Here is a 21,748-nt window from a genome sequence, read left to right on the forward strand (position 1 = left end):
AATTGAAAATTGAAAACATAAAAAATGAAAAATCGAAGCCGAAAACTGAATAACCAAAACAAAATAGAAAGTAATTAAATATAGTTCGGTTTTCAATTTTTTCTACATAAGTTGTCATTCATGGAAAGTTAATTTTGATTAGAGAAGGGGCAACTGGCAAATGGTAACCTACAAGATACACAACTTTACAAAAAGGTGAAAGGGAATTTATATATATATATATATAAAGAGAGGTTAAGAAACCCTCAATTTGATTATTATTCTAATCTGAGTTAGGAATTAGCAACGTGTTAATTTTTGGACCAGCAAATTACTGGTTCTATAAATGGCATTCCATATCAGCTATATTGAAAAATTAAATTATATTTTTCCTATTTCACTTTTAATTATCACTTAATTTTTTAAAATTCTTATATACTATTTTAGATGATAATTAAAATGAGACAAAAAAAAATATATTAATATTTAAATAAGAAAAAAGAAATAATATATTAACAAACTATATGATTTTATATTTTTAAAATTTATATTTATAAACAGAGAGAGTAATAAATAAAATAATGTCACGTCATATATTAAAGAATGGCGGGAAGGAATGTAGAAAATTTTAAAACAGAAAGTGAGATGCAATAAGGTGGGGCCCAAAGTGCCCAGTGTATAAAACATAAAGAGGGTGCCCAAAGCAGTGCATGCATTTTAGTGAAAAAATATATAATATACAATATATATATAATCACTGTTTGGTTTCTTCTCCTCTCTCTCTCTCTCTCTTTCTCTACCTTCTATCCCTCTCTTTCCTCGCTTGTTTAACATATAGACAGACTGGGTTTTTCCGGCATTGACTCGTTTAAGAAGGCTGAGCTGACACAGTGACAGATCGGTGAGCTCTGGTGTAGATGAACATGTTATTTTACCATTTCTTTTAATTTTCTGTCTTATTTTTCAAATGGGTAACCAAAAACAGTGGTTACGTTTCTTCTTTGCAATCAAAAGAAAGATTCTTTTGGAGTGTTTTGGTATATAGTTTTTAATGGGTTTACATAATAATTTAAAACTGATTAAAATTCAATCAATTTATGCTGATTCAGCCAATCTTGTTCTGTAATGCTTTCTTCTTCTTCTTTTTTTTTTTTTCTTCTTTTGTTTTCAATTAACTACATGTTTCAATATCAGTAAATAATATTAGCTAGCTGTCTGTTTTAATTAGTCGTTGAGAAATATCTGGAAAATAATATCCCTGCATTTATCATTTGGATGTTTTCTTGTACTTTCCAACCTGAGTTTTTCTTTCTCCCTCATTTTCCCTTTAATTTTAATTTTACCCTTTTCTTTTTGATTTGGTAGTTTGCTTTATTAGGTAATAGTTTGGTTTTTGACTAAGAAAATATGTATTGGGTTTTTGGCAGGATGGTTTCAGGCAATGGGGTAGGAGAAGATAGAGAAAAAGACAGAGGTTTGCTTAAATCTTGAAAATTTTGGCAATTCAGTGGAAATTTGAACAAAAAAAAAAAAAAAAAAAAAAAAAGAAAAAGAAGAAGAAGAAAGAAAGAAAGAAAGAAAGATTGGTTGAATGGATTCGAGGATCAATTTAGGAGAGGGAATTCATATCCCACAAGATAAAGAATTCAAGTATGTGAATTCTTGGGTGCCAATAACTCCAGAAAAGCCAATTCTTACAACAAGATCTAATTCGATGCCAATGGAAAGACATGGGAGCCAACTGGGCAGGGGGAATTTGCAAGAACTGGCTGGATTTCCCAGTGGATATATACAGCAAGTATCAGATTATAGCAGAGCAGCTCAACATTTAGGCCAATTTGGTAGCAATGGGAATTTGGTACAGAGGAATAGAATGATAAATCAAATTGCAGGGTCTTATACACAGGCACTGAGAAGTGAAAGTGCAAATTGGGATGCTAGTTGTTCTTTAACAGATCTTCTGGCGGCTGCAGCACCTCTTCCCGGTGCAAATAGAAGCTTAAATAGAAGCATGAGCATGACGGCAGAAAGGCCTTTCATTCCAAATTTACATTCCCATTTTAATAGCTCTAGCCAGACAAAATATGTAAACCAAACTCACTGCTCGAGTTCAAACATGTTCACCGGTCATAATAGCTTATATCAGATGCCTCAATGTAAGTGATTCTATCTTTTTTTTTTTTTTTTTTTTTTTGAAGAATATTACTTTATCATCAATGATAAAATTAGTGAATCACTTGATGCTCAGGTTATAGAAAAATTAATAGAACGTAGAATATTAGTTCGATTTATCTTGAATTTACTGCATTTGATCCTAGATAATTCACCTAGCATTCATAATCTTAGCTAATAATAACAAAGGAAGGAAAATTTAGCAATTTAATTCGACCTCAGTATGTTAAGTAACTGTTATTTTATTGTTTGTTGCCAAAAAATTGTCTGCTACAAGTCCATTAGTGAGACAGAACAGACTGCAAGATTGTAATTTATGTCCATTTCACTGCACCTCAAGGGAAAAAAATTGTCATCCCTTAACATATCCTCAAGAAAAAATGGGTAAATTATCTCAAATATGCTCTTTATTACAGATGGATTTCCCATTCCTTGCAATAAGAACTATGACCTCAATTCGGTGCAAAGTACAGAAGCTTATGCATCATCAAGTGTTCACAATTCATTTCAACTTGAACCAGTCACACCAGAACAGACCAATAAGTTGAGGAACCAGCTCTGCACAACTGTAAATTTCCCACAGGAAAAAAGCACAAGTGAAGAAAGACTCGGACAACATGATTTAGTTGTATCCATAGATGGTTTTCCAAACGAGAAAAATTCTAATGAACTTTTGCATAACATTGGGGACTCGTTTTCTGCTGTCATTTCTGCACCATTTGAAGAGCCAAAAGATTGCAGCAAAGGAAGTGACCAAGTTATTGACCTGAACCAAACACCACAGCAGAAACCACCAAAAAGAAGAAAGCATAGGCCTAAAGTAGTAGTAGAAGGAAAACCAACCAGGACACCCAAAGCTGCAACCAGAAAAATAGCTGATCCCAAGAAGACAGCAAGTGAAAAAAGGAAGTATGTGCGGAAGAAGACCCAGCATGAATCAGCTAATCAACAACCAGATTCTATTGGAGAAACTACTGATCCAATGGAGAAACCAAAGGAAAAGAGGAAATATGTGCGCAAGAAGAGCCTGAGAGAACCAGAATCTCAAAATGCAGATTGCATTGGTAAGGCTACATATCCTAGTTCTAAAACTGCAGCACCTTCATGTAGAAGAGCATTGAACTTCGACAGCTCTGAAAGTACCAGAGAGGAAAGGGAGAACAATTCCATTGCTCAGCAGGTGATAGAGAATAAGGAAAAAGAGACTTACAATTTGAGAACAGATTTTCAAGTTGCAGAATCAATATGCAGAACTAAGTCAGAATTGCAGAATAGCCAACAGAGTGAGCTGCTGTTGAAAAACCGACAATCAAGGGCAACAAGTAACTTCACCCCCATGAATGAATTGCCAAATAATGACATCACAATTTCAACCAGAAGAGATCCAGGACCCAGTTATATATCGATTTCAGACAGCATAGGAGCTGCAATACAATTAGCTTCAACAGAAGGTGTGCAAATGAATAATATATATGCCGATGTTAGAGATAAAGATATCAGAACGCAGCAACATATCCGTGCTTCAGGAATTTTCCAAGTTGCCTCTCCATCAAGAATTAATTGCAGAAGCCTCGAGAATTCTAGACAAATGATGCCTCAGAATACCCCTCTATCAACTTCAGAGATCTCACCTCATTCTACTGAAGGTAGAGGGTCCAAGAGAGGCTATTGTCATGTTGAGCAGACAAGCCACTGCACTGCCAATACACCCTGCAAATTATTGCGTCAAGAGATGCCTCGTACTGATTATTGCCAATATAACCACATGTCCAGTGCAGTTTATTCAGAGACTCGCAAGAAAAAGAAGATTGAAAATAGAATCTACACAAACACAAATAGCTTGCCAGCCTCTGTTGCAGCTATTAACCATTCAAGGTCAACCATGAGCAGCAATGATGTCCCATCAATTGCTTCCACCTCACAAAGGAATAGTGAAATATTGAACTCACACTTTGGAAGCAATTATATGAAAGGAAAAGAAAATAATGGGTCCAAAGCAGCTGTTGATTGGTACAGACATCTGATGGCTTCTAGATTGGATTTATCAATGCAGAATTTATTGACTGGACAAAATTCATGCACAGAGAGAGTTGAAGAGAGCAACAAATCCACCAAGGTCCAAGGCCTTTCCTCCCTTGCCTCAATTGAGAATTACAACATGCCCCCACTAACTCCACCCAAAACAGCCCCTCAACGCAATGTTGATGTGTCAAGAAAGCAGGAAGTGGGACCCAATCAATCCATATCTGTTGCATCTGGAAAATGTAAGATGTTGCAAGAACAAGCAGACATCTTGAAAGGTCTACAATCACCTGCAAGAAGAAAAGGTATGTTGATTTCAAGATATCTTTATCGAATCAGTACAATCAAAAGGCTAGATACCAAAATATTCTAGTAACTGCTATTGAAAAGCAACACTTTTGATTTCTCATGCAGGACGACCAGCTAAGCAGAAATTCCCAGCCACAATTGAAGAAATTATTTATCGAATGGAGCGTCTCAGTCTCAATGAAAAAATGAAGGGTAAGGAGCAAAATGCACTCGTGCTATACAAAGGAGACGGAACACTAGTTCCATATCAAGGGTTTGAATTTATCAAGAAGCGCAAGCCAAGGCCTAAAGTAGACCTTGACCCAGAGACAGAGAGAGTATGGAAACTGTTGATGTGGAAAGAAGGAAGTGAAGGCCTCGAAGAAACAGATGAGGACAAACAACGATGGTGGGACGAAGAGAGAAGAGTTTTTCGTGGACGAGCCGATTCATTCATTGCAAGAATGCATCTGGTACAAGGTAGAATATGAGTTAAAAAATATCCTAAGAACTTGGAGCACCTTCATTCCAGTGATAATGTACCTAAACACATGTCCAAAGGAAATTGGATTTTATATTATTTTATACCATTGACTTGGGATTTTCACTGATGAATCTAGGTGGAACTTTTTTCAAATAGTTATGACCAACAGTCCACAGTTAGAAAAAGAATCTTATTCTGTCATACTAGTTCCAAAACTGAATTTGGATATCAGTAAACTTACCTTCCTTTGCGAATGCAATAACCCTTTGCAGGAGATAGGCGCTTTTCAAAATGGAAGGGGTCAGTTGTTGATTCAGTGATAGGAGTCTTCCTTACACAAAACGTTTCAGACCATCTTTCAAGGTAAATCCAAGGATTTGTCTTAGTTTCAAACTAGATTGGCAAGAGCTGAATGGTATTATTGATGCATAACCTAAATAATCTCTTCAATTATTTGCCTATTATGCAGTTCTGCCTTCATGTCTCTAGCAGCAAAATTTCCGCTCAAGTCAACCAGAAACAGAAATCATAAGAGGGATGGAACAAGAATACTGGTTGAAGAACCAGATGTCAGCACATCAAACCCAAATGGCACGATTAAATGGCATGAGAATTCATCATGTAATCATTTGTACAATCAGATCTCTATTGCATTGTATGAATCAAAAGAACATCAGAGAGAATGCATGACATCATGGACAGAAAGAACCAGCATAGTAGAGGCACATAGTCACAGCCCGGAAGAAGAAGCCCTGTCATCACAAGATTCTTTTGATTCCTCAGTCGTCCAAAACAATGGTGTTAGATCGTATTCAGGCTCCAACTCAGAAGCAGAAGATCCTGCAAATGGATGCAAACATAGCAAGAATCTCAGAACATCTTCAACAAATTCTCCACAAGTAGAGAACACAACCTTGTTTGAAGAGTTCTATAGTCATGTCAGTGGGAGGTCACTGTTTCATGAGGCATCCAAACATGGACATAAGCAACCAGAAGCTACAGAAAATAGGCATGACTGGCCAAGATTGGAAAGATTAGATTACAGCATAAAAGGCACTTCTAGTGTTAATCAGCAACTCAATTACAATAATCCTCATATGCAAATACCAGTGGTTCCTCCCAGTAACTATCCGCTGTACTCAACTGCACAATCTGAGATGTTAGAAGTAGAAAGTTTAGAATTGTGTGGTGAGGAAAGCATATCTTCTTGGCCCTCAAGTGCCTCCAGAATCAGCAAGGAAAAGTATGCAAGCAACACAAGCAAAAAGGTAGCACAAGGGGCAGAGAATGCAGCCAAACCCACAGCACAACACTATAGCTCAGCAATGCACCAAGAAACTCCAATAGTGGACCCACATGCTTTCTTAAGCAAGCAAATGATGTGTGAGCAAGGTAATCCTGGACCTTGCGATGGCAGTCAACCACATGAGGTGAACAAGACCTTCCAATCGGACAGCCAATCAATTGCCAAGCCAGCATATCTCGCTGCTTCACAATCTAACAGGCAGAGTAGTTACAATCAGCCTGTCTCAAATGCCCCTGAGCTCACAGGAAAAGTTTTTGATGTTGAAGAAAGAATTACGTTGGCAGATAAGCAAGGACACTCAGAAAAGAAAATTGTTGAATCAAATTTGGAGCAAGTACATTTTACTAGCAAAGTAAATTCAAGTATAAATTCTTTAAAAACAAGAAAAGAAAAGGCTCAGAGTCAGAAAAAGGATGCAGTTGACTGGGACAATTTAAGGAAGCAGGCACTAGCAAATGGTGAAAGAAAAGAAAGAAGCCAAGATACAATGGACTCCCTGGACTATGAAGCACTGAGATGTGCTAGTGTTAACCAGATAGCTGATGCTATTAAAGAAAGAGGGATGAACAACATGCTAGCAGAGCGAATCCAGGTAAATAATTAAATTCAATCCGAAATAACACAGATTATGCTTCAAGTGGCATCTTAAGCATCCAATATCACCAAACAAGTCCAACTATCCACCAAGATGTTAACAGTTGCAAAATACTGCAGGAATTCCTAAACCGACTGGTCCGGGAACATGGTAGCATTGATCTAGAATGGTTAAGAGATGTTCCACCTGACAAAGCAAAGTAAGCCATCTAATATTAGAGTCCCTTCTGAAAATGTCAAAGCTACTGCATTTATTTTAACAAAATTATATATAGCATGACATTAGCCAATAAGAATAGAAAATAATGCGTTGAATCTTCATAATTCATATTCTAAGATCAGAAATAATGTTATTCTGCAGGGATTATCTGCTAAGTATGAGGGGATTGGGGTTGAAAAGTGTTGAGTGTGTGCGGCTCTTAACTCTTCATCATCTTGCATTTCCGGTAAGTTACATATGCGAATTGCAGACGGAAAGCAACTTACATGAGGCTGTAAAATCTTACAACCAACATAATTCATTTACATTTCATAAAGGTTGACACAAATGTTGGACGGATAGCAGTTCGATTAGGATGGGTCCCTCTTCAACCACTACCAGAGTCACTTCAATTACACCTGCTAGAAATGTAAGTACTTATCTACAGCCAACTGGCTTTAAATTTTTCCATTGATATAAAAATCTAACCGGATTCTCTTTCTAGGTACCCAATACTAGAGTCAATTCAAAAGTACCTCTGGCCAAGACTGTGCAAACTTGATCAACGAACATTGTAACCACAATTTTCATTGAAGTCGTTTGTTCATAGAGAACAGTATTCCTAATTAAAAATTCATGTAGGTTAAACTGCTATTTCATTCAGTGATAGGTCTTGCTGATATTTTTCTATTTAATGGGATTACAGGTATGAATTGCATTACCAGATGATCACATTTGGCAAGGTATATTTAAAAGAGTTTAACTTTTGCTACCACATTCGTGCAACAATTTTTGTTGTTTGATCGTCTTAGAAAACACATAAACACCTACAAGCTTCAACATTTATGCAGGTATTTTGTACAAAAAGTAAGCCAAATTGCAATGCATGTCCAATGCGAGCAGAATGCAGACACTTCGCTAGTGCTTTTGCAAGGTATACTTACCTGTCTTTGTTTGTTTTGTCACTATTTACCTATCAAAGAAACATTAATAGACTGATCATCATAAACTTTGAAATTCTGATAAAGCAGAAAGTGAAGTTTCAATTATTTGAAACTCATATTTGCAGAATTGAACAAACCACCATTTATTTCCAAAAAATTTTTTAGCCTGGTAAACAAATCAGACGCTGGCTAGTGAATTAGAGTAGCAACATCAAATGGTTCTCTGATCATGCAGTAATATAAGGGTTAAGGGAAGGTAACAATAATTGTTATATTATGAAACTAATATGCACAAATAGGAATTGTGAAAATCTCAGATAACAGGGCAGATAATTTCTTTTAAACATATAATGCCAAAAAGTTGGATACCTTCTACTAAGATGCATATTGGGAGCACAGTTCTATTTCACCTTAGGAAAAGGATGTTCAGGAAATCATAAGATCAGGCATGAGGTTTGGAAACAAAGACTTCAAAGACAGGACATTTAGTCCATGTCGCTAATCCTGGTTCCAGGGGCGAATACATTCGATGGAATAATTTCTTAGATGTATTACCCCATCCCCAAGGATTAGGCCCCCTTTTTACAGGTCAGTGGAATCTTTATGATTCTGGACAGCATAGGGGTAATGATAGAAAAAATAAATTTTGGTATCCTTGTCTCCAAAAAGGGACCAATTTTTTATTTAAAAAAATTACCAAAGCAACTCAACTTACAACTTTACACATCATGTACAAAAAGCATGACTTAAAGAATGAAGCTGAAATAGTGACCTCTGATACAGCGCGAGGCTTGCACTGCCTGGCCCAGAAGAGAAAAGTATAGTGACTTCAACTGTTCCCATAGCAACAGAGAGAAGCCCTGGCATAGTAATTGATCCCATGCCATTACCTCCACCAGAGGAAAACTCGCTCAAAAGAGGAGAGCCTGATATTGTTAGCTGTGTACCTATTATTGAGGAGCCAGCAACACCTGAACAAGAACACACAGAAGTAATAGAAAGTGATATAGAGGACATATTCTATGAGGATCCTGATGAAATACCAACAATAAACCTCAACCTGGAAGAATTGGCTGTGAACGTACAGAATTACATGCAAGCAAACATGGAACTCCAAGAGTGTGACATGTCTAAGGCTTTAGTTGCTTTGAATCCAGAGGCTGCCTCCATTCCCACTCCCAAATTGAAGAATATCAGTCAGCTACGGACAGAACACCAAGTGTAAGTGAAAGTCTTCCCTTATCTAAATAAGCAATCACAAAAGAATGACTGCATACAGCTTGAGAGAGTCAAGTCAGATAGTTTGCACAACTCATCACAATCATACGATCAACTTTACATACATATCACCTAGTAGCAATATTCTCAAATTGCTTACTAGGGAAAAAATGGTAAAAAGTTTCAAATTAAACCATGCTGGAAAGGACAAGTCCTGAATCATGCACTCTAACATATCTCTTGTGATGCAGGTATGAACTTCCAGATTCACATCCTCTCTTGAAAGGGGTTAGTTTCCCCTTTATCATTTGACATCCTCAATTCTCCTTCAATCACTTTCTTTTAATGGTGAGTTGCAAAATTTGCAGATGGATAAAAGAGAGCGTGACGATCCCAGTCCATACCTTCTGGCAATATGGACACCAGGTGAATAGCACATGTAATATGCTAGCAAGAGTGACCCAAATAGAGCTAGACAAATGGTCTGCATGCAAGCAAAAACAGATGATAGGTTACCATGGCATGTTTAGCAAATAGTGTTCTAATCTTTAATGTCATTTCTAGGGTACGTTAACATGATATAGCAACATATGAACCTGAAATTTATCATGGATCAATGACAAGTCTAGTGCATGCTCCAACCTTGCATAAAGAATGTCCTCACCATCTTGTATAATTGCTAACTGATATTTGATTACTAGGTGAAACTGCAAATTCAATTCAGCCACCAGATACACATTGTCAGTCCCAGGAATCAAATAAATTATGCAATGATGAGACATGCTTTTCATGCAATAGTGTCAGAGAAGCTAATTCACAAACAGTCAGAGGAACACTTCTGGTATGTAAATCTAGCTCAGTGCAAAATAGACAATAACCTTGAAGCAAAACTGAGAAAAAATGACTACTATATTTGCATACTGAACTTCACATGCAGATACCATGTAGAACAGCAATGCGGGGAAGCTTTCCACTGAATGGCACATACTTTCAAGTGAATGAGGTAATTACCATTGACATTTTGTGCTCAATCTACCATTTCCAAAAGTAGACAACCAATGAGTATTAAAGCAACTTATGAGTGAACGCAAAACGTTATATGAGCTCTCAGTATCAAACAGTTATTGGCATGCAATATGACTAATTGAACAGAGAAAAGCAGGTTCCACATACATCACGCATTAAGCCAGCTCTTTTGTAGATTGGCTTGCTAACTGCCTTCCAACTAAATTTAAGAGTAGCATATTCTCAAGGCCCTCCCTATAAGGTCCAACAACATCTTGTTCAATGGTGTAACAAGATTTTCCATTGCCAAGAATATATTTTGGGGAATTGGTCACCCATTGAACCTGCCACCTTAAAAGGATGGTACCTTGTGGCTCTGACAGCCCTGCAATCATGATAACTCAATACAAAGTTTGGCCAACAATTTGACCTGCAACCCATCATTCCAATTAGAATTATATACATATATATATATATATATATATAGTAGGCCCGAGTGCAGGAGGTGATGCCGCTATATCACTCACTTTTAGGTAAAAATATTGATAGTTCACTAAAAAGGAAAAATTCTCATTTTGGAGTATAAAAGCATATTTGGAAAAACAGACCGCATCATACCACCAAATATAAACTAGGAATAGGGAGATTCTTAATTGATTCCATTACCATCTTCTGTGGACCAGAACTTGAAGCCACGCATTTTATAGATTGATGTTTGTATTGCCATGCAGGTATTTGCAGATCATGAATCGAGCCTCAACCCAATTAATGTTCCAAGAGCATGGATATGGAATTTGCCAAGACGATTAGTGTACTTTGGAACCTCTGTATCAACAATATTTAAAGGTAATAAAAACATTAGCTTATGATCTTTTGAAAATCATCATTCCAATTATGTCAAAAAGGTAAAAGCTATCTCACAAGACAATTATTTCTATTAGGGCTTTCAACAGAAGGAATTCAGTACTGCTTTTGGAAAGGTATGCAATGCTATCCTTAACTTCCAATACTATGTTATTTGAAAAAAATAAACAAATAGTATCATGCAGAACATATGCTCATAGAAATAACAAATAATTCCGGCATCTAGATATTCCTATATTTTGGATGATATATGTCAAAAAGCTAACAATTTAAAATTCAATCAATTTTTTTAAAAATTTTATAGGTGTTCATAAAAGATAACATTTTTAGCAAAAATTATTAGACCCCACCATGATACTATATGGATATTACAAAATTCTTCCCATTTAATTACATGACTACCAGAACTTTATCGTAATACAGGGTCTATTGTAAATAGATGGATCTTTTAGTTAAGAGTTGTAGAGCTTTATAGAAGGAAATACCACTCAGAGAATGGTTAGCAGATACTTAGGCAATTTTTTCCCTACAAAATATTATTTACAAGTGCAAATATCATTGCCCTCATTGTAGATAATGAAATTGGGTAAACTCAATAGGAGAATTTTCCATACGACTTCATTAATTGTGACCCTCTAATGTCATGCACAAGGTAAAAGACTAAATGACAACCAATAAGAGAATAAAACAGAATTATGTATTGTATCAATAAAAGATGAACTTAAATCTTGAATAAATATCTATGAGTAAATTTTACAAAGAAAAAATCAACAAAATTGGACAAAGAGAAACTGTAACATACTCATAACACGAAAGATGCTGGTTTTGGGATTCTAGTAGAAAAGCAAAAAGATTAGCACAGCAATATTATTTAGCACAGAAAGATCCACAGGGTAACTTCTCCCATGGTTATACGTTTATATGTGTGTGTGTGTGTGTGTGTCTATATATATATATATATATATATATATATATTTGAGTTTTTTAAGTTCGTAAGATTGAGCTAAACATGTAGGATTTACTCTTGGCTTAGTTCAACTACAGAATCTTATAAGAATATCCATTATTCTTGATATTATAACAACCACCAGTGAGTTAATACTTTCATTCTTATAAAACATTTTACTTTTTCTTTTGAAAAATAAACATAGATCACTGCAATTTTTATGTCGCAATCTACCAAATTAATGAAGACATTTTCACTTTTTAAGACCCCACTTATGTAGGAACCAAAAGAAAGGAGAAATGCTGCAATTTTACTGTAATGGCTTCTAAACTAAGTGAATGTGTGCAAATTTTCTCATCATAACTATGTCAAGGTCACCTCATTGCAAATAAACAGACAACCTAAAATTCAGACAATTCAGTATCTTTTTCTTTTTTTTTATGTTTTTTTTTATTTTCAAGACAAATCTAAGACTATAAAAGCTGTATCGAACAATTGAAGTCAAAGATAATTTAAGAAGTTAGCAAAGGAGACTAAGTCAAAAACTTACAGCAAGTATATTGTAACCCGAGAAAAGTAAGGGATAAAATATTTACAAGGAGGCCAAGTTAAAAGGGCAAAGATTTTAAGTTTATGAGGAATATACAGATTACTGCCGAAATACTGGACATGGAGAAGAGATTTCAACAAATTCATTCGACATGAGTTGGATAGAGAATTTAAGACAACGTATTTAATCCATCAAAAACAGAAATCCAATTTTATTTGTAAGCATAAAGTACTGGAAGTCAAAGAGATATAAGAACGACCAAACTTGGTATGCGCTCAGATCAAACAGTCTTTGTGTGAACTGTGAAGTGTCTACATGGATTTAGATCAACTGACTAAATTTTTCAGTTAAATTTCAAACATAAAATTAAAACACCTTAAATGGATATAGACTGATTCATAAACAATGGCAACATTTCAGTTAATGTTGGACAAAATTATAAAATATCAAGCAAATAATTCACATTATGAACTGTTGGCTAACTGAGGGCAAAATTAATATAACAGTGAGTTAGAAAGGACCAATTTAGATGATCTATGGAACTATTTTCCTACAAAGTAAATAACAGAAAAACATTGGAAAAGTAATAAAAGCCATAAAACTATTACAGATAAAGTGAACAATATATGATGGACACTAAAAATCCTAACATATATACACTAATACTGTCAATGAAATAAAAGGAGTTATAACTAGTTCCTGGGGACTGAATTAGCAACTTCCATTTATAGTTGTTTTGCATTAAACATTTGGTTTAACTTTTGAAACTTATGCCTTCTTTATTTTACCAGCCATTGACCAAAGTGATAGGTACAGACACAGTCATGATATTAGTCCATGTTATTTGCAACTGATTACATTGGTGGCTAAATTAGGCTGGAGACTAATTATGAGATTGAAATAGATATTCATCATAGTAGATCACCTAGTGAAATAGACCAATTTTATTGATAGGAATTATGATCCTAGAATAAGCATTAAATTTGCTCTTTGTTCAGGAGAGAGTAGGCATGACTACGGTTCTAAAACCGCCAGTTCCAGTTTTAAAAATGATAGTTCTAATTATGAAAAGGGTAAAACCGAAACTGCTTTTAGGTGGTTCCTAAAACGGGTTTGAAACCGCCGGTTTTGGTTTTATTCGATTTTAAACCAAAATTAGATAATATATCTCAAAAAAAGCAATAATAAACAATAAGCATTAAATATTATTATTGAAAAAAACCAAACCAATTTAATAAAAATTCTTTAAAAAGTTACTTTGAAAATTATAATAAAACAGAAAAGCAAAATTGAAAATTTTGTGAAGGACGAGTTTTTCAGAGTTTGAAACCAGAGCTGTCGGTTTAAAATCGAAAAAAAACTAAAAATGCCGGTTCTAGTTTCAAAAAATGAAGAGCCAGAACCGAATCTTAAACGCGTAATTTCGGTTATGGTTTGAAACCAAAAATAGTTGACAATGGTTTAGTGCCAATTTTGACCGATTCGATTTCGATTTGACATGGAACCATGGTCATGCCTAGGAGGGAGGAAAATGGAAAGGAAATGTAATTTAATTTTAACCAGATTTACGTAAAGTTGCGATCCCTTATACTGACTAATGTATCTAGTTAATATTATAGTCAATATACATTTTCCTTCCTCCCAAATAAAGTGTAAAGGAGAAAACTATAAGGGAGAAGAATAGGGCTGTAACTGCTTTGTTGCAACAACAGAATGCTGAGTTGAATATATGACATAAAAATGATAAAATTTTAAACGACATATGTAAGCAAGGTCAAAGATACTAAGATTGAGTGCGAAAAAGTAGTTAAATTAATGTAAAATGGGAATGCCACATGCATCATGTACCTTTATGTTGTGTAGTAAAGTAACTGCATCACTGACGATCAAAATAGTAAAGATTAAGAAAAAAATTTCAGCTCGGGTTGTAACATAAGTTGTAATTTTCAAACAACATATTGAGCTCGGATTAAAATTCAGTTGAACTGAGCAACATTCATAAAACATCAAGGCCATTATGAAACGACTGATGATGACTAGTTCAAGGCACAATAAGTCTTTTTTTAACATTTGCAAAATGTGAATTGTTGTATAGAAAAGGCGTATGCTTCTTCCTAATTTCCAAACTAATGGACTGACCAATTTAATTTAAAACAAAATATTTTAGATTTGAAGTAGTTCGCAAATTTTTATGAAATATATGAATAGCAAATTCTGTAACCAATAGACTGATCTCATACAAGCAAAATATTTAACAGTCAACTCACAAGATGTAAAAATGTAGATAAAAAAGCCGAATGTTTTAACTATAAAAATTTCATGTGATAGCAGGCACAATTACACACATGTAAGTATGTATAACTTCATGCCTCCAGGATCAAATCTTTTGTCATCGAGATATTTTTTTATTCTTCAGCTATTAAAACCTCATGGAAACCAAAACAAATTCATCAGACAACTGAACTAACAAAACTAAATTAACATGCTTAAGAACTACTGAAAAGTCAAAGTGATAAAATAGGAACACCTTAATGAATTCTTTAGACATGTTATCATCTATGCATCCAATCAATAAGAATCAAAGATAATTGAACTTGATCTCAAGGACTGGCCAAACAGGTTGAAAAATTGAATATCAATGGCAACTAAGAGCAATAAAACAGTTAATAATATGCAAACTGTTTATGAGCCAAAATGATTGACTGCACAACACTCAAAATTAAGATTGAGACAAGTATTTGAAGCCATTAATCTTTTGCCGTTACTACTTAAGCCTTGGACCTAGTAAGATCCCCAAATATCAGTGGTGCTATGTTGGGAAGATTGTTGTCTGTTGTTAGAGTAGAATGGTTTGCAAGTTTCGACATGCTTCACTTTGTCGCTGAATGAAATTTTATATGCAGGATTTGTTTGTGTGAGAGGATTTGAACAAAAGACAAGAGCACCCCGGCCTCTTATAGCCAGACTGCACTATCCAGCAAGTAGAATGAGGATGAGGAATCCAAGACAATGATGAGCAGGCCATGATGCAGAGATGGTTAATAGCAAGAGTTCTAACCAGCAAAAGGTAGGTGAATTAGTGAAGAGGGATAATTAACTGACATATTGTTGTACATTCAATTTTTTTTTTCCTCCACATGAAAAACTCTGAACTCGGCATGGAGAAATTTTCAAGTTAAATTGTAAGATATGACAACAAGTGGGATGTATTTGATAAATGGATTTATGATGATTATTTCAATTCATGCTCAAAACAGAGCAATTTTCTGAACTAGACAATGTCAAACCCCCACGCCCCGCCCCCTGCCCCCCAACAAAAAAAAAAAAAAAAAAAAAAAATTCATTTTTCAAATAAGAAGAGAGAGAGTGAGAGAGAATATCATTCTTGTTATCTATATCGGTACATGGTTAAAAACAAATAAATAACAATTGAATCTGCCTATGTCATTTATTAAAGGAATGGTTTCAGAAGCAGAAAGAACTGGCCAACGTTCATATATAATGGACTCAAAAGTGACTCTAGAGGACAACTCTCAAATCCTGTATGGGAGTTTTTTTCATTTAGCAAATATAAGCCATGAATTTCAGACAAGCACCTACAAGCAAACCATACATCTTTACATGCTATTCCATTTCCAAAATCCAATAACATTTTTGGGTTGGGGGGGTGGGGTTCTGGTCGATTTAGCAACAGTTGAATATTTATTTAAATAAATGTGAATGATTATTAAATGGTCAGTTGTATGATCTCCGCTAAAGTGCATGACCATTTACAATAGTCAGTAAATAAACATGCAAGCGTTACTGGACACAGATGTCACAAGATTTTAGATGCAAAGTCCCCTACAAACAACAATTCATGGCAGAAATTTCCATAGTGGAGACTGCAGAGATCAAAATAGCAATGTACCACCACCCCTAAAATTATTAAGGAAGATAAAATAGTAACGGAAGTCAAGAGTCAAGACCAAAAAAGTACATCATATACTTACTTAGAGAAGCAGTTTGACCACAGATACACAGATCTCCTTTTCTGTCTTTTAGTTCAATTTTGCTCCATCACTACTCCCACCTCATAACCTTGTTGCTGAGGGTAATGCTTTTGCAAGCTGAATATAGTTCATAACATTACTCAGTTAAGAAATGAACCGAAAAGAGTAATACTAACTATGAAGTGATAGAGAAAAATAAAACAAAGTTAACTATCATAAACATAATTTTGATTTGCACACTGCATTTTGCTTGATTCTAGAAAGTATCTTCATGAGCGACATACATGAAATTTGTCAATGGAAATTATCTCTTTAAGTGTGCCTTGAGTAAAGCTGATGTAGTACACAGAAAAAAAGGACATCGGTTGTCAATGTGGATGGGGCAAACACTGGCATCACTAAATAATAGTTCAAGCAGCATACTCCCAAAAGTGATTTTTCACTTTGTTGAATGACTTCTCTTGAATAAAAATATCATGTAGTGAAGCTAAGAGGACCTCATTGTCTTACTATCATAAAATCAAACATCTTTAGCAATGAAACTCTATGATTTTTCCCCAAAGCAACAAATTATCAACAAAAATCTATAACTTCATTGACAAGAGATTACCATTGTAACATGAATTAGTGCACAATTGAGAAATGCAACAACATAAACATAGCAGCAAAAAGAGAGAGAAAAAAAAAAAAGGAAACAAAACAAAAGTGCACAAACTAGATACCAGTGGTTATCCTTTTTGATATCTTCCACGTTATAAAAAACAGTAACACTACACTGCCTTAATCAGATTTAACATAATAAGCTTTAATATAAGCTCTGAATATAGAAATATAGAACATGTTTATTTAGTTTGTTTTAATGGATGCCACATTATGAAAGATATTATCATAATTCATTCCAAGAGAGAAAGAGGATGATAAGAACAGGCACTTTGATAAAAATAAAAAGGCACAATATAAGTGCCCATATAAAAACTTTCTATGCAGCATAACTAGAACACAACTGCGTACCACCTTCACAAGTACGCATACACTTGTTGCACACATACATGAAAAGACTATTTTAATCTAGCATCAAATAACTGTAACCACCCAAAACAACGGATACACACAGGAGAGATTTTAAGTTCATTATCTTTTTTCCTCCACTCGAACTAATCTCCGCACTTCTTCTTCCCTGTCATGAAAATAACCCCTAGTTTTTAGTTTTCTTATATAGAAAATTAATTTAACATCCAATCAATTGAAAACTTTTCCGTGACAGACATGTAAATTACAAAACATTCAAATGAATGATATGTGTTTGTAGGGTTGTGAAACGAAGAAATTTAGGATGATTCTTTGTCCATAAGAAATCAAGTGCCTGAACTTTGAAAATATTTCCCAACCTTGTGCAGCCTTAAGCTATGAAGAATGACATAAAAGCACGAATGTATGTATCAAAAGCAAAAAATCTACCTTGATTTCTTAAAATGATAAAAAAGAAGTGTAATATATCACATACATGTGTATAAGAAATTAAATTACTATATTACAGTTGCTTCACAGTTGATGAGAATTTTTCTCATTAAGCCAATGAATAAATAAAGGCCCTTCATGTGATTTTCTTTTTTGGTTGATACATGCACACATTGGTAAATGAAATCTAAAAAAATCAAGAGCTCTCAAGTCAAAATAAGATACAGGTCCACCATAATATATATTTGGTGTAAAAATTTGGTCCTTTTACCTAGTTATCAATCATTAAAGTAAAGACTTCAAAGTTTGTTGAAAGCCTAAAGTTAAGAATTAGATATGCTTGATGAGATTCCAGTGATAAAGACATTTTGATCTGTAGTCATCAATATTTTGGTAGATGTAGAACTAAATTAAATTGAATAAAAGAAAATGAACTATGTAGGCAACTGCAACTCAGTTAAGTAAAAACAACTTCAAGATTGCTTTTATACAATTTTAAGTGAAAAATGGAAATGGATACTAGAAACACTCCTTGAGAAGAGACATAGGCACATGCCTTGTCAAGTATGGAAAACAATCAAAAACTACTACTAATAATAAATATCTTGAAATTCAAATACCTATTTTAAGCAAGTTATCCCAAACCCAACGATGGTAATATTTAAGATACAAATAACAAAAACGTAAAATTGTCAATTAACACTTACATCAAAAAGATAATTTTTAGGATTTGATGTTAATTCATCCTTAGCTATCAATGGTAATATATTGAAAGGTGTATGTTAAACGCTAGGAGAAACCAAAGAAACTATTGGTTTGGATGGTGCGTCATTAATCTCCATGAGAAAAAGAAACTAGAATCATGGTTTTAAATCACTTACGAGCAATATGTTTCAGCCGCAACCATCACAAGCATGTAGTGTTTACTTTGGACCATTAACTTGCAACTTATGCTCATTTTTGCAATATTTGACTGTAATATTTATGATACAAATAAATACATAAAATTGTTGACTAAAGCATACATCAAAACAATAATTTACATTATTTGATGATTCTTTAAATAAGTTTATCCTTTAGCTATCAATGGCATTGTAATGAAAGGTGTATGACAAACACTAGGGGATGTCAAAGAAACTACTAGTTTGGATGGTACATCAATGTTAATCTCCATGAGAAAAAGAAACTAGAACCACAGTTAAATCACCTTATGAGCAATATGTTTCAGCCGCAGCCATAACAAACATGAAATTTTATTTTGGACCTTCAACTTGCAACTTATGTTCATATTTGCAGTATTTGACTTAAAGGATATAGTACTAATGCATCCAATGACTTTTTATCTTTATCCAAGGTAATAGCATTTGTTTTAGACTCGGGAGAAGGATCCAAACATTAAACCCATTACCTCTACCTGCAATTATCTATAGGTGAACCAACCAGCCAATCTGGTTGGTTAAAAACCCTTTTTTATGACGACATTATTGTTAATTTACTATTAATGGATGCTTCATAGAATTCAGCTAACAAGTAAAGATCCCTTAACATAAATATGGAAAGTTTATTAATAAAGAAAACAGAATTGTATACATATGGTAATTAATTAAGTTAGGAGAAAAATGCTTGAAGAATGGACCATATTTTGGGAGAAACTGCAACACTAAAAACTAATACGTGATGACCATATACAATTATGTAATGAACCACTGATGTTTGTGGGGGATATGATAATGTTTACTATGCAATGTCTTATGAGTTATAATAAATCCATAATTTAAAACACCATTATATAGTAACTTATTCGTCAAGTACTGGCAGTTTTAAGTCCATCGCAACATCGGCTTTAGCTATAAGCAAAAAAAAATTTATTATGCTAATGAAGCAATATTGCAATTCTAGAATGCACTTATAACTTATTCACTACACTTGCTCGATCTGCTTGCATTCATAATCAAAAGCTTATGATTTTGTTTTTAACGGAGCAAGTGAAATAAAACAAAGTCATTATGGTTGGCACCACAAATATCACAATCGATTCAATATCGCCAGTTATATAAATCTCTTGGTGTTATTGCATCGATGACGAACTGCTTGATCCACCAGATAGAAAGCTTTGGATGTTCAAGGACTTGACAATAGAACCAAAAAGATAAAGAAACAAAAAAGAGAGAACAAAATTTTATTATAGAAAAATGCAATTCTAAGTCCTTAGTTATATTTGAACTTATGCATCCAAGTGCATGAAAGAGTATTTTCACGAGTGCACAAATCTCGTGAAATTCATCGGAAACTTTAGAGATGTATTGATACCCAAAAAAAAAAAAGGACGATAAGCAACCAAATCAATACTTATTCTCTACAGCGTTAATTTCATTCTTTTCTTTCTAGTTGTTCTCATTAACATGCAATCAAAATGGTAGAGTAGATTGCTGGGAAAGTTATCAGAACAAACAAATTCTAGCCATGATCACATAGGTATGCAAAAATTGAAAGAGTGAGAAACTAAACCGTGACCAGCCTATACTCTAATAAAACCTAATCACAATCACATTTTATATCTTAAGCAAAATACAATAAGCGATTCAATGCAACAGGCCATCAAATTTCTTCATCAAACAAATTCAACAAATTTGCATCAACCAATCAACAGTCAACCAGACCTAGCTAAATTCTCTCTTCAACTCCTAAGAAAAATATTATTATAGCTTCATAAAAAAAAACAAGAACTCGAATATAAATACTTTGTAAATCTAACAAAACGGAGACATCATTTCAATTAATCCAGATATGGAAATAATACATGAACCCCAAGGAACCCTAAATTTTCCATTATCCAAGAAAGAATTACAATCAATAAACAAAGATTTCTGAGCCACACAGTTTGGCTACTATGTAGTGAGGTTATCTTTTAACCGAAATATACTATCTCTTGTCTGCATTTCCTCATTTTCTAGGCAACCAAACAACCACACAAAAAAAAAAAAAAAAAAAAAAAAAAACAACAACAACAACAACAAGAAGAAAACATAATCAAAGCACGGGAAGAAGTGAAATAAGGGGTTTTAGAATATACTGTATTCGACAAAACAGCAACTAAGTAGAAAAATTGCAAAAGTACCCGAGTCCATTACCTTGTATATATGCAGGAATAGAGAAGAACAGATTGACTCTCTTTTGTGCTTATACATGTATAATAACACTAATAAATAGAGAGTTTATGGGATTTTTTTATAGATTTTGTGCTATTATTGTTGCCCAAAAAGGAGGTTTTCAGAAATAGCCAGACCTCTCCTGCTTTTTATTTATTTATTTATTTTCTGACTATATTTGCCGCCTTTCTCCCTTCCCCCTCCCTCTCTTTCCCATTTTGAACTTTGCTTTCGTAAAAGAGGGTGCAACAGGATTTTGGTGCAACGGAGTTCTAGTATAAACACGTGGGCAGTAAATAAATGATTAGATGAGTTAATAATTAATTTCAATTTTTTTTTTAATGGCAATTGTACTTTGATTAACGTAATTTACTTGTAGTAAAGTTTAGGCCATCTTCAATGTTTTGATTAGGGTTAAAGTATTATTTTTGTTATTCATAGCGTTTGGGGTTGATAATATACTCAATCAAATTCTAAGTTCTTTTTCAATAAAATTAATCGTATTTTAGTAGGTGTTAATTGTTTAGCTCTTTTTGTTACGTTTGTTTGTTTTGAGTTTTTTATTTATTAGAAACATG

General features: G+C 34.1%; 1 protein-coding gene and 1 long non-coding RNA gene across 7 annotated transcripts; one reads left to right on the forward strand and one right to left on the reverse strand.

Annotated features, from left to right (window-relative positions):
* The first annotated feature begins 695 nt into the window (after nucleotides 1-695).
* On the forward strand, nucleotides 696-15,842 carry DME (HhH-GPD base excision DNA repair family protein). 2 transcript variants are annotated; one of them, XM_012234586.4, is made up of 20 exons: nucleotides 696-880; nucleotides 1,407-2,135; nucleotides 2,568-4,478; nucleotides 4,588-4,941; nucleotides 5,218-5,308; nucleotides 5,415-6,843; nucleotides 6,966-7,045; nucleotides 7,207-7,291; nucleotides 7,383-7,474; nucleotides 7,550-7,618; nucleotides 7,751-7,787; nucleotides 7,896-7,978; nucleotides 8,772-9,209; nucleotides 9,458-9,494; nucleotides 9,575-9,632; nucleotides 9,908-10,047; nucleotides 10,144-10,209; nucleotides 10,943-11,057; nucleotides 11,136-11,191; nucleotides 15,475-15,539. In XM_012234586.4, the coding sequence occupies exons 2-19, from the start codon at nucleotides 1,571-1,573 to the stop codon at nucleotides 11,150-11,152; spliced, it is 5,667 nt and encodes a 1,888-aa protein (XP_012089976.1). In that variant the 5' UTR covers nucleotides 696-880; nucleotides 1,407-1,570; the 3' UTR covers nucleotides 11,153-11,191; nucleotides 15,475-15,539. The 2 variants fall into 2 exon arrangements, with proteins under 2 accessions (XP_012089976.1, XP_012089968.1); XM_012234578.4 differs by having other exon boundaries at nucleotides 697-880; nucleotides 11,153-11,191; nucleotides 15,475-15,842.
* LOC110010936 (uncharacterized) lies at nucleotides 2,378-21,380 on the reverse strand. 5 transcript variants are annotated; one of them, XR_002285992.3, is made up of 9 exons: nucleotides 21,153-21,380; nucleotides 16,564-16,680; nucleotides 10,878-11,036; nucleotides 10,085-10,238; nucleotides 9,803-9,913; nucleotides 9,611-9,690; nucleotides 8,761-9,189; nucleotides 5,187-7,032; nucleotides 2,378-4,463 (listed from the first exon to the last, which is right to left on the reverse strand). It is a non-coding gene; the product is annotated as an uncharacterized LOC110010936 (long non-coding RNA). The 5 variants fall into 5 exon arrangements; XR_005178137.2 differs by lacking the exon at nucleotides 10,085-10,238 and adding an exon at nucleotides 10,380-10,641; XR_016321463.1 differs by lacking the exon at nucleotides 10,085-10,238 and adding an exon at nucleotides 17,676-17,740.
* Between the last annotated feature and the right edge of the window lie 368 nt (nucleotides 21,381-21,748).

This window comes from Jatropha curcas, chromosome 6 (assembly GCF_041381405.1).
Source record: "Jatropha curcas cultivar XTBG-Jc1 chromosome 6, XTBG_Jcur_1.0, whole genome shotgun sequence".
NCBI lineage: Eukaryota > Viridiplantae > Streptophyta > Magnoliopsida > Malpighiales > Euphorbiaceae > Jatropha > Jatropha curcas.

Excerpts from the sequence above, each read along its gene's own strand:
- DME (XM_012234578.4), top strand. The coding sequence starts at position 1,571 with ATGGATTCGAGGATCAATTTAGGAGAGGGAATTCATATCCCACAAGAT. Across the intron at positions 7,979-8,771 it reads TTCGCTAGTGCTTTTGCAAG|CGCGAGGCTTGCACTGCCTG; the intron begins GTATACTTACCT and ends CCTCTGATACAG. Across the intron at positions 9,633-9,907 it reads TCTGGCAATATGGACACCAG|GTGAAACTGCAAATTCAATT; the intron begins GTGAATAGCACA and ends TTTGATTACTAG.